Genomic DNA, 13,599 nt, shown 5'->3' with positions numbered 1-13,599 from the left:
AATCAAGGAAGAGTTTCTAAATGCTTTGGGCCAATCCATTTCATTTGTATTTCAGTTCTTTCGGTGACATAACTTCTGGTGAAAAGGAGCCAAGTTAAAATTTTAGATAGTAGATAAAGGTTACTAGAGGTATTAACATTACACATCATAATGATTATAACTACACTTAAACTTGCACATTAGCTGGTTCATATATATAATCAATATGTACAAACACAGAAAAACTGGTTAATTTTTATGCTTGTAAAACTTCAGATGATTCTAAAGCAGAATAGAGATTTTGACTTTTCAAAACCTAGAACCTCTATATTGTGACAATGGCTACAAAATAGGGTGTTAGCATGCATCTTTAGATGTATCTGTGTGTGTTTGCCTGTTGATACACTTATCCTGAAGGATTGGATGATCTAAATTAACTTTTGGCTCCAGGAACATGGGTACTGGTAGGATGACTATAGCACTTACCATTAAACAGGGAGACTTTTGAGAGGGAAAAGAGGTGAAGAGCTTCTTTAACAATGATGCTGGACAACAAGCATAATATCAGACTTTGATGTATGTGAATTCAGGCATATAGTCACTCTACTTATGCACAAAAATTGATATTGCAATAAGTTAAAGGAAGTGGGAGATGAGAAGAATATTTTAAAATATTTTTTTTACTAAGAAATACCAAGGAATCATGTAGAATGGCAATGAATGCAATACAGTGTTCGCTGTAAACCTCATTCAAGTATGTTTATAAAAATCTATACACTTTTCCTTGAAAAATGTTTCTCACAACTGAGTATAGTAAAATACTCTACCACCTTCTTTCTGATAAATTCCCTGCTCATAGAGAAGCGGGTGATTCTGTTGATAGTCACCACTAAATCAGAAAAACAGCTCATGAGTCTATCTTTGGGCTTTGATTTTTCAAGACAGGAACAAAATGAACAAGTCTTGATTTTCCTTTTTCTTATTAAAACAGTAGCACAGTTATTAGCCATCACTGGTACTACTTAGGAAGCTAACATTTACTTTGTGTATTCACCTGTTACTCAATTTAGGTGCCACATTTTTAAAGTATTGTTTAGAAACACAGCAACAAAAATGCTATACCCTCTTTTTTAGTAATCAGGGTCATTATCAAGTTAAATTGCTTCATCTTCATCTTTATATAATTCTGAAATTTTAAATTCTGCCAATAGTCAAGCTTTTTAAAAAAAGCACACACTAACATAATTTGCTCATTAAAAAAAAGAATATTATATATTACCTTTCAAGTGAGGGCTGTGGACATGCATTCTTTGCAAATGTAGATTTACTGGAACAAATTCTAATGTTTTCTCTCCTTTGCTGCTGCTTGATTTGAAAGAGGACCCTAAGTGGAAAAAAAAACCTGAACATTATTATTAAGTAAATAATAAATGTGTGTGTATGCACGTATGTTGAAAAGTATGCTTGAGGGGCGCCTGGGTGGCTCAGTCGGTTAAGCGGCCGACTTCGGCTCAGGTCATGATCTCATAGTCTGGGTTCGAGCCCCGCGTCGGGCTCTGTGCTGACAGCTCAGAGCCTGGAGACTGCTTCCGATTCTGTGTCTCCCCCTCTCTCTGACCCTCCCCCGTTCATGCTCTGTCTCTCTCTGTCTCAAAAATAAATAAATGTTAAAAAAAAAAGTTAAAAAAAAAAAAGTATGCTTGATATAGAAAAATGTTACAAGGATTTCAGAAAGGAAAACATATTTGTATAAGCTGCTTTTCTTTACTGAAATTCAATTTAAAAATTCTCAGTTATTCTTATAATAATACCATGAGATAAAATAGTGCAATTTGTTTCTTCCTGGTCTATCATGCCAAGATGGTAGAGTTAGAAATAAAAGTTTTTTTTTTTTTTAATTTTGGCTCTTCCGTATCCATAACAACAATGTTTATTATTGTTTTCACCTAACATATATGAAATGGAATTTAGTTTGAATACGTAAAAAGTTTTTGCTTTCATACCTGTTTCCTTGCTAAGTTCTGTCAGAATATCTTGGTACATATTCACCATTTGATCACAGTGAGTAAGGACATTTTTCCGTAGATTGTCCCAGTGCGGAGAAAGCTCACCAAGTTCCTTTAGCTCCTGGTTTCTGTTAAGAATGGAAAAGAGGGGAAAATAATAATTTTGATCTTATGTCCACAGGCAAGGAACACTATAAAGGTTGCCAAATTAAAAAGAAACTGATTTACCATCCATTTCAGGAAAGTTTTATGCACTTATTAGAAAAAAAATATTTTCTTACATCAGCCCTAACAATATCTTTCCAGATATGTCTCCTGAGGCAAGAGAAACAAAAGCAAAAATAAACTATTGGGACTACATCAAAATAAAAAAAAAAAAAATTTCTACATAGCCAAGGAAAAAAACCAACAAAACTAAAAGGCAATCTATTGAATAGGAAAAGATATTTGCAAATGACATATCCAATAAAGGGTTAGTATCCTAAATATATAAAGAGTTTATACAGCTCAACACCAAAAAATCAAATAATCCAATTAAAAAATGGGCAGAAGACATGGATAGACATTTCTCCAAAGAAGACATACAGATGGGCAACAAACACATAAAAACTGCTCAATATCACTCATCATCAGGGAAATGCAAGTCAAAATCACACTGAGCTATAACCTCACACCTGTCAGAATGGCTAAAATAAAAAACTCAAGAAACAACAAGCATTGATGAGGATGTAGGAAAAAAAGGAACCCTCTTGCATTTTGGGGGGAAATGAAAACTGGTAAAACCACTGTGGAAAATAGTATAGACGTCCCTAAAAAGTGAAAAACAGAACTACCTTATGATCCAGTAGTTGCACTACTGGGTATTTACCCAAAGAATAAAAAAAAAAAAAAAAAATACTAATTCAAAAGGATTTTGCACCCTATGTTATAGTAGCATTATTTACAATAGCCAAATTATAGAAGCAACCCAAGTTTACATCAATCGATGAATGGATAAAAAAGTAGTATATGTATGTATACAATAGAATATTAATCATAAAAAAGAATGGAATCTTGCCATTTCCAACAACATGGATAGATCTAGAGAGTAAAACGGTAAGTGAAATAAGCTAGTCAGAGAAAGACAAATATCATATGATTTCACTCATATGTGTAATTTAAGAAACAAAACAAACACATAAATGGAAAAAAAAAAGAGACAAACCAATAAACAGACTCTTAACTATGGAGAACAAACAGATGGTTATCAGAGAGGAGGTGGGTGTGGAGATGGATGAAATAGGCAAAGGGGATTAAGAGTACACTTATCTTGATGAGCACTGAGAAATATATGGAATTGTTGAACCATTATATTGTACACCTAAAATTAAATAACACTGTATGTTAACTACATTGGAATTAAAATAAAATAAATAATTTTAACACAAAGGAAGATATGAGTAATTTAGGTCACCCAAACATTAAAGTTTTATATGGCAAAGAGGTAAAAAAAAAATACAAGTTAAATAAATGTTTCCACTGGTAAAACTTCACAAAGATGACAAAAACTTAACTATCCTCTATATATTATATAAATATATATTATATATTTATATAATATATAGTATATATAAATATATACTATATATTATATATATTATATATTAATACATATATTATAAATTATATATAAATATATAATATATATAATATATATTATATATTAATACATATATTATAAATTATATATAAATATATAATATATATAATATATATAAATATATTATATATTAATATATTTATATATATTATATATATATATATAATATATATATGACAATTCAGTTAAAAACCAAACACTAAAACCTCAATAGAAAAACAGCTAAATCCTAGACTTCAGCCATCCAAAATAAAATAACGTGGAAAAAATAATGTGGGAAGGGCTATCTGACTAGGCCTGAAGGAAACACAAGATATTCCAGTAACCCAGTTTATTTATAATATAGCTGTAAAATATTTTAAAAGCCTATAAATGGTATAATCAGTTGTGATTTATTGGCCTCAGTTTCTCTCAAGAGGACAATTTAAGTAAATGCGGTATGCATGTTTTGTCTTTTCTTTATCAAAAGGAAGAGCTAATCCTGCCATTTAGGTTTTAATTATTACCTTTTATCTAATTCTCTAGCCTTTAGCCAAGTTAATTCAAATCATCAGGATGCCTTTTTAAATTATAATGATAAATAGTCTAACATGCTGCTTGGTTAGATCTCTTACTCATTTCTGTAACCTTTTACCAACAACATTTTCATGAGGCTAATTTAACCAGCAATAATGAACCTTCTTTGCTATTTTGGCTGTGAAACATGCTAAATACCAAGCTAATAAATTCGGAAGATGTAGAATCTCTAACATCCTGTTAAATATAAGAATAATGGATGGTGTGCAAAAATGTGACTTGCTTTTAAATGCTCGTAGCTGCCTTTGTTTTGTTTCAATGGGGATGCAGTATAGTAGTGCTGCATCTTTGATCTGATGTCTCCACAATTTTGGCGAACATTAATCTCACTTTTAACTTTTCCATAGATTAACTTTCATCACACAACATTTATGCGAGAAGAAGTGGTCAATTAATAGACAATAAGAGTAAAGAAAGTTCATGACCGAAGTTGAAGGGGGAGACTGAAAAACTGGAGAGTCAAGCTCTCTGTGCGCACTCAAATGGCCGGACAAATTCAAATTCAGGACAAAACAACAACAACCAACACAAAAAAATAATTCCAAAAGCCTGAGATATCTAAGTCAAAAGATCTGGGCAATTAGGTCAGATATGAGATCGACAGCAACTGTGACATATCAACTTCCTTTATTTTCAATATACAGTTAAAATGAAAATGCTAGCTAAGTATTCCTATTTAATACTCATAGATGCACTATGGGTTTATAATTCATGTTGTCCCTGAATCCTTGTCAGAAAGAATAATGGAAAGAGAGGGAATGAGGGAGGGAAGGAAGGGTGGTAATGAAGCTGCTGAAGACATTGTAGGATACTGGGGTGGGGTACGTCTCCTTCCCTAAGAGAAACCTGGCAAAGCATGGTCAGAAAAGTTTAGTGTTCCTGGGGACTTGAGATAAGCTGAAAGGAGTCCATAATGTGTTGTTTACAATTTATTACACTCCTCCAATATGTCAAAAATGATATACAGAAATCTATAGATGAAACCTGACATTCACTGCTCATTTCTGGCACTGAACAGCTACATGTTCTAAAAGGGAAAAACAACCAAATAAAGCTTCTCTGCATTGAAGAAAACCCTCAAATACAGAGGAACTATAAAATAAAGGTATAATAAACCAGAGCAGAGTAATAAAAAGTTAGAAAACAAAACGGGACATAGTAAGAGGGTAGTTGTAAGTTTAAGAAAAACGAAAGAAATTCATTACATTAATACACTAAAATAGACAAAGAGAGAAGGTACTTAGGGGTACTCAAATCAGGAAACTTTTCAGTTGGGAAGGTGAGGACTGTTTACATTTTAATTTGTTACTCAATGAACAAAACTTGGGAGTTGAAGGACCTTGATTTGTATCTCAAGCCAGGTTCTCTAGGAAGCAGAGACTGAGATCAAGCAATCCTAGGTCAGCAAAAGGGAGGTGAGAAGAGAAGTGCTGTAGGAGAAACAGAAAGTAGACATAAGGTGGGAGGTTACTGAGTTGGGCAGAACTTCACAAGAAAACATGGCTGGTTACTTGGTCATGTGAAACAGCTCTAGATAAGTCATATGGAACCAACGCACCTTGGAAAACTTTGTTAAATGGAAAAAGCAACATTTATATGCCAGTTCCTTACCACCTTCTATAGTATTTCATTGGTAAAGATTCATCCTATGAGACATTAACTCCTCTGCACTTCTGCTTGTCTCTTCTGGGTGGCCACTGGGGAAGCAATATCCCGGTGGAGATAGAACTGTCCTGGATCTAGTCATAGGTACCTGAACCATTCTGGCTATAGATGCCATTGGGGGCATGCTAACACCTGGTCTTCACCCTGAGGGAGGCTGATATAGCTGGTGGTGTTAGGAAATAAGGTGACAATGGTGGCAGCATCTGGAGCCCTCCATTGGGCAAACAGTCAAAACTTGAGGACAAGTTAAGGTTGGCCCATTATAGAAAAGTACATCAACTGGGCCCAGGACAGGCCACCCCTTGTAGAACTTGCACTTCCATCACTCCCTGACATCCTTGTGGCATATAAAACATCATCCCTCATATCTTCCCTAAGAGGGAAGTTCAAGTATAATCCTTTCAAGTGATGACCAGATGCAATTCCCCAAAATGGAGTAATGAGCCAAGCTATAATATGAAATATTCCAGCAATCCTTGGGGCCTTAGTTGACATTCATCACCAATCTCTACCGCTCATTCTAGATTTTCCTCACATTCCTTTGGCACTTCAGCTGGTCTGGGGGTGCTGCCTTGTGAGGTGATCCAGACATTAATCCCAAGTGATTAGGCCCTTAGTTTCTTTGCTTTTAAGGAATCTTAGTTACTGTAATCTCCCATGCACCTCTGGGCACGGAGCACATCTAAGTGCCAGGCATATTTCTCTTCACTCAGATTATGAAGCAGCAGCCCTATTTCCTCACAATGATAAGTATCCCTTGCCGTCTTTGCTGGTCCATTGTAGTAGTAAGAAATGCATGATAATCAGACCACATGTGAACCACACATAGGTTTCAGATAAGTGGGACTCTTTATGGCTTACTGACAGAACTGCCCCTACCCATGCCTCAAGAACTAGGATTCTAATTGCCAAAGTCTAAGGTGGTAGGGAAAAGAAGCACAACTCCACTAGTGGGCATCGTGATTGATTGTAATAAGGGCTCCCCCTTTTCCCGAGAGCTGAGTATTCTACCTATGGTAGACATCCTCTATCAGCTGTTGGTTTAGCATACAAACTTCATCCTGGAGACCAGTACTCCAATCCTAAGGTTTTGTTCCCCTAAAACGGGGCCTTAGCCGAGCCTCTCATGGTTAATAATGTTCCACTACTGTATTAGATTTGTGGCTTTGGGGTGGTAGGGCATGCAGTAATTTCAAGCTCACTGTTGCACCTCCTTTGTTATAGCAAGTATCCTTTGGTAGAAACAATGTTATGTGGGACATCATATCATTGGTCCAGGCATTCTGAAAGCTGTCAGATGTGGGTAATGGCAGTGGCACTGTGAACAGTAAAGGCATACACACATCCAAACTTTGTTTTACCTACTTAGGACAAATTGCCCTCCTCTCCAAGTTGAAAGAGATCTGATGTAATTGGCCTGCCACTAAGTAGTTGATGGGTCTTCCCTAGGAATGGCACTCTCTTAGGATTCACTATCAGTTATATATTAGTGCTTGGTTAAGCTCTAGACAAAAAGTCTCAGTGATATGTGAATCATAAATAAAACTCAAAAAAGCAAAATTATTGACATGCATAGATGATAAAGGTCTTTTTGTGTATGTATATGTTTTATGTTACTGATTTCCCCCATTATTTGTCATTTTACCAACATATGTTACAGGTGGAACATATGTGTGTATGCCAGTTTACACCTGTCCTTCTGTCATGATTATTAGCATGTCTTTATTTTCAAAATATCTTGTTAGGCTGTCCAAGTTACAGGAAGCCAAAGTTAATATAACTTTTTTCATCTTCTATTGTGATTATTAGCACGTCCTTATTCTGAAAATATCCTGTTAGACTGTCCAAGTTACAGGATACCAGAATAAATGTAACTTTTTTGATATAGTTTTAAAAAATAACTATAAACTCACAGAATGTTACAGTTGGAAGGAAGTTCAGAGAATAATGTGAAACCTCTTGTTTCACAGATGGAAGTATCTCAGTGAAACAGCTTGTTTGTCTCTGAGTCACTAGAATACCGAGTCTTTTAGACTATAATCCCCGTTTCCACTCTTTTCCTCAGCCCATATAATTCCCTGGTGTAAATACACACATAGACACAAAATTAAAGTAAAAAACAAACAAACAAAAAAACCAGAGTGCCTTATTTATTGAAGGTACTTAATGAACATAAGCTGAATAAATGGGGTTTGGAAGGAGTGGGGCTATTGACTTCTGGAACTACGTTTGTAAATTTTCATGTACTTTTTTTGTTTTAATTTTCATGTACTTTTAAAGTGAACTTTGAACAAAGGGTAAGTTATAGTTTGGTATTGTTATATCTGGACCTTTTAGTTAGAATGGTACAGCTACTAGGTATGCAGTGCATGGTAACTGATATTCCCTAAAATATGTTCAAGTGTACACTGCTGTCCAATGTTACAAGACCCATAGCCAGAGTCTTTGCATGTCTCCACATTTATCTGGGTAGCAATCTTGGCATTAATGTTACAGTTAAATAGTTACACATCTTCACTCTGCCTTTGGTGTGAATGGCAAAAGAGATGAGCTGTGTAAATGCATTTTTAATCCATAGAAAAATATTTTTAAAAATACTCCTTCCCCATCTGTAAACATTCTCATTTATTCACAGCAACAACAGCATCTACTTTTAAAAGCTGTCTCCTTCAACTGCTACTTTACAACAATAACGGCAAAAATGTCTTTCTGGAAAATCCACTGCCCTCCTAAACACATACAATCTTTTATGAATTCATTACTTTGCTATCACTAGAACTCTACGTTTCAAAAAAATCTTCTAAGAGATAGGCTAGGACTCTCTTAGAGTCCAAGAAGTAGCCAAAAAAAAAAAAAAGATGTTGAAAGAAAAGACTGAATATTCAAATACTAATAAGCTTAGGCCTCATACACATTAAACATTTTTTTGGCATTTACTGCTATCCATTCCCTTTTACGTTGCTACCTGCAAAAATAAAAGGTAAATCAGATAAAATAAATCTCAAAGGAGACAGATGATCGCTAAGGCTTACTTGAAAAATATCTTTACACTCTGGATCTTGGCATTCCAACTGTAAAAGTGTGATATTCTTGATACTTGATGAAATATTCATGCCAATCTCTGGAAATAACCTCATGGTACACTGTTTGTCTACATGGCTTCTTTTGTCCTACCTTGTTTAAATATTTCAAAAATATAGGCTTTACCTCTTCAGCAAAATCACAAGTTTCAAGAGGTCATTCTGATCCTCTGAACCTTCCATAAAGGAACACACTACTAAGCATATAATATGCTTGAAACACCAGACCATTAAATAGTGTAAGGAGAAAAATGAGATTAAAAACAAACAAACAACTCTATGAAGAATGAAGGGAAATAACTGAACACAAAATCAGTTCCAGGGAAACCTGAAGAAAAATAGCCAAACCTGTTTTAAAGTTTTTACATATAATTCACAAAACATTGGAAGGAATATTAAATAGATGGATAGTTTTTAAACTTCTTTCCCTACACCCTGTGGCTCAGGGACAGGGGAGGGTGTTGACGAAAGAGAAGTCAAGTACATGAACAGGCATCAGGACCTTTTCCTTATTCCAGCCAATCACCAGCTCCAATTGAATTTTTTTGATTAATACTGAAATTGCATGTACAGATCTTTTTTTTTTTTTAATTTTATTTAGTTTTGAGAGAAACAGAAACAGCATGAGCAGGGGAGGGGCAGAGAGAGAGAATCCCAAGTAGGATCGGCACTGTCAGCACGGAGCCCGATGTGGGGCTCAAACTCACTTGAAACCATGAGATCGTGACCTGAGTCAAAACCAAGAGTCGGACACTTAATCGACTGAGCCACCCAGGTGCCCCCCCCCATGTATAGTTCTGTATGACAAAAATAAGTTTTTCCTGCTAAAAAAAATAAAATTAGGTTTAAGATCACCAAAATAGAACACAGTTAAAAGAAGAGAATGTTTATCTTCTATTTACAACAGAGTTTTAAAGCCTACTGATGATGTATTCAAGGAGAAATTCCAACAGCGGGAATATTTGCTCTAAGTCTGGGAGTGTGGCACACTTGCCTTATTTATCTTTGTGTCCTACCACAGTCCTTAGTTTGTGGGAAGTGTTGAGCTTGATGACTGACTGAATGAAAGGTTTGCTTACAGACTGTTGTTCTTCAATCTTCTTGAAATTTGAGATCAAGTCAGAATATAAACTAACCTAAAAGTAGAATGTTGAGCTCTGTCCCAGTTAAAATGAATAAATGCAATAGATAAAATGAGACACTGTTGAGTCCTCTAACCTTGTATGATCTAGGTCTGCAACTCTGGATTGGTCATGTCTTCTTTAGGGATAGAGAAAGACCTGAAAATGTGTCTTCATATGGCATTCCTTACTGTGATGGTTAATTTTATGTGTCAATTTGGCTGAATCACAAGGTATCCAGATATTTAGTTAAATGCCACGGTAGGTGTTTCTGGGTGAGATAAACATTTGAATTGGTATACTGAGCAAAGTACCTTGTCCTCACTAATTTTGGTAGGCCTCACCAAGCAGTTGAAGGGGTTTAGAGCAACAGGTTGACCCCTCCCTGAGTAAGAAAGAATTTCTCTTGACTGGCTGACTTTGAACTAGGACATTGGCTTTTTCTTGCCTTTGCACTCAAATTGAAACAGTGGCTTTTCCTGGGCTTCATGCTCACTGGCCTTTGGATTAGAACTGTATCATAGACTCTCCTGGGTCTCCAGTTTGTGGACTTACCCTGAAGATGTTAAGATTTGCCAGCCATCATAACTGTGTGAGCCATTCCTTATAATAAATCTGTCTGTCTCTGTTTCTTTCTACACACACACACACACACACACACACACACACACACAAGGTATTGATTCTGCTTCTCTGGAGAACCCTCACTAACACACTAACTATACAGGGATTCCATTACAAAGATTTCCCTCTGTTTGGGGCAAAATGTTGGGGAAATGGGGTGGGATGGAAAAATCTAGAGTGTAGTTCAGGACATTTCATGATCTTCTATCTCTCTTGCTGTATTTTATAGATACTCTTGATTAATCTTCAACAAAGAAGAAAATAATTCAATGGGAAAAAGACAGTCTTTTCAACAAATGGGGTTGGACAGCTATATGCAAAAGAATGAAATTGGACCACTTTCTTACAACACAAACAAAAATAATCTCAAAATGGGTTAAGGACCTATATGTGAGACATGAAAATCCTAGAAGAGAGCACAGGTAGTAACTTCTCTGACATCGGCCACAGCAACATCTTTCTAGACTTCTTCAAAAGAAAAATGACTATAGAGTTGCTTAGCTCGTCTAAGGGACATGCACAAGAAATCTCTCTAGTGCTGAAGTCACTGCTCCACATGTGAGCATCTCTTTTACTAGGACTATGAACCCAGAATAATAAAATTTTAAAACCTGAGTATGTAAATTCAAAAATTCCTGAAATTATGAAAAGTAATCATTGTAAGAAAGAGTAACTGAGAATAATAGTTAATTCATTTACAAGAATGTAGGAGGACCAAATAGCCTGATAAAAATTCATATACCAAAGGCCCAGTAAAAAAAGGCATTAAAATGTTATTTGAAATTGTTATTACCTCAGTAAATAGAAATATTTCCCCACAATGAGCTGCACAATACCACTTTGTAGAATAAAAATAGCTATACAATTTAACCAGAGCCTTCTGGTAGTTATCATACTCTAAAACTACATGCGGGCATACACGGGTACAAAGTGTAATAGCCAGGTTGCTTTCATTTATTGAGCAAAGTTAGACCTTAAATCAAACCTAAAAGAATCATAACAGAATTTACCCATTAGGGAAAAAAAATTAAACTCTAAACAGTCAATGAAGAATAGATGACATAAATGACTCGGGGGTGGCTTCAATTTCATAAAGTGGTTGGGTGACACCATAAAGCTGAACAAAGTTCAACTAGATGTCAAGTTTCACAATATTTTTCACAGTATGTTCAACCCACAATTCAAACCGTCTGTGCTTGAACCCATGTGGGGATAAAAATTGCAGCCATAAATCACAGGCTTTGAAAAAAAGTGCATTAAAAAAATGACAACGTGGTTAATGTTGCAGTCCGTGAGTCACTATTTCACTGAAAAATGATGGGATATTCTGAATGGTCACTCCTGATTTTCACCTGACATTAAAATAAGCAGCCGTTGTACTATATATTCAAGAAGGTTTCAAGTTATGTACAAAAACTAAACACTGGAACACAGTAACTACAGGGTTTAGTTGTAATCACTGTAGCAGTTTGTACTGATCAATAGCCAGATCCCATCATTTAGTTTTATGTAACTGTGTTAGAAAACAATGAGGGATAAAAATAAGCATGTCTTATTCTATCTTAAAATTCTATTTGCTGTTCCTGATCAAGGTGATTTGGTGTTTATTTACTTCTTCTTCTTCTTCTTCTTTTTTTTTTTTTTACTGTTTACTTATTTTTGAGAGAGACAGAGACAGAGCGTGAGTGGGGGAGGACAGAGAGAGAGGGAGACACAGAATCCTAAGCAAGCTCCAGGCTCTGAGCTGTCAGAACAGAGCCAGATGCGGGGCTGAAACCCAGGAACGTGAGATCATGACCTGAGCTAAGGCCAGTCACTTAACTGACTGAGCCACCCAGGCGGCCCGGTGTTTATCTACTTTTAAGTAACATCTTATTTACACTTTGAAGTTTGTTTTCAAGTTATCAAAGATGGATGAGATATATATATATATATATATATATATATATATATATATATATATATATATTTAATATCTTAAAGCTCAGTGTTCCACTGGTGTTTAAAGTGTGGCATATAATGTGAAGTCTGTCTGAAATCCACATATATTAAATGCATGTCTTTTCATTCTGGATATCCATGAAAACTATGAACTGTACCTGAAAGTTCAGGGGGCAAAGCAAAAAACTGTGCTGGCACTCTCAGCACCTTTCCATTACTCGTGCTCGTAAGCTTAGAAATTGAAACCATTTCAGGCTGTTTTTCCTTCCCTTTCCATCCCTAAACCTGGAGTGCCAGACACCTCCTAGTCAAGTTTCATAATTAGATGCCATTCAAGTGGCTCCACAAGATGCTTGGCAGTGAGTCTCTTTGGTGAGCACTGTAAGGCATTCCAAGTAACCAAAAATACTTCTGTATAGAATGTATCTCTTCTTTATTTTCAAAACAAACCTTGGACATAATCGTTCCAGAGCCAGCTGGACTAAGCACAATTAAAATTTCAGGTCGACTCAGCACATTTCAAGTGCTTATTAGTCACATAGCTATCATCTTCAAGTAGAGAACATTTCTAACATCATGAAAAGTTCTATTGAATGACATCGCTTTAGACAAATGAGAAGAATAGAACTGAGAAGTGAAGTGATTTATTGAATGCCATATTGCTAGTAAGTGGCAGAATCAAGACTTGTGCCCAGGTTTTGTGACTATAAATCTTGCTCTCTTTATTTTTTTAATTTTTTTAATGTTTGTTTATTTTTGGAGAGAGAGAGAAAGAGTATGAGTGGGGGAGGGACAGAGAGAGAGGGAGACACAGAATCTGAAGCAGGCTCCAGGTTCCACACTATCAGCACAGAGCCCGACAAGGGGCTCCAACTCACAAACCATGAGATCATGACTTGAGCCAAAGTCGGATGCCTAACCCTTGTTCTCTTTTTTATTTTAATTCCTGGTGAGTATGGTTTCTTCCC

General features: G+C 35.7%; 1 protein-coding gene across 10 annotated transcripts in view; it reads right to left on the bottom strand.

Annotated features, from left to right (window-relative positions):
- INPP4B (inositol polyphosphate-4-phosphatase type II B) overlaps positions 1–13,599 on the bottom strand; it is a 759,315-nt gene that overhangs the window by 167,872 nt on the left and 577,844 nt on the right. For all 10 annotated transcript variants that reach the window (XM_042935411.1, XM_042935413.1, XM_042935409.1 and 7 more), the window contains 2 exons: positions 1,983–2,113; positions 1,259–1,363 (listed from right to left, as the gene is read on the bottom strand). In XM_042935411.1, coding sequence (XP_042791345.1) covers positions 1,259–1,363; positions 1,983–2,113 — 236 coding nt within the window. The remainder of the gene's footprint in view (positions 1–1,258; positions 1,364–1,982; positions 2,114–13,599) is intronic.

Source organism: Panthera leo, chromosome B1, assembly GCF_018350215.1.
Source record: "Panthera leo isolate Ple1 chromosome B1, P.leo_Ple1_pat1.1, whole genome shotgun sequence".
NCBI lineage: Eukaryota > Metazoa > Chordata > Mammalia > Carnivora > Felidae > Panthera > Panthera leo.
Note: the sequence above shows the minus strand (reverse complement) of the source record. Positions and strands in the feature narration are given on the sequence as shown.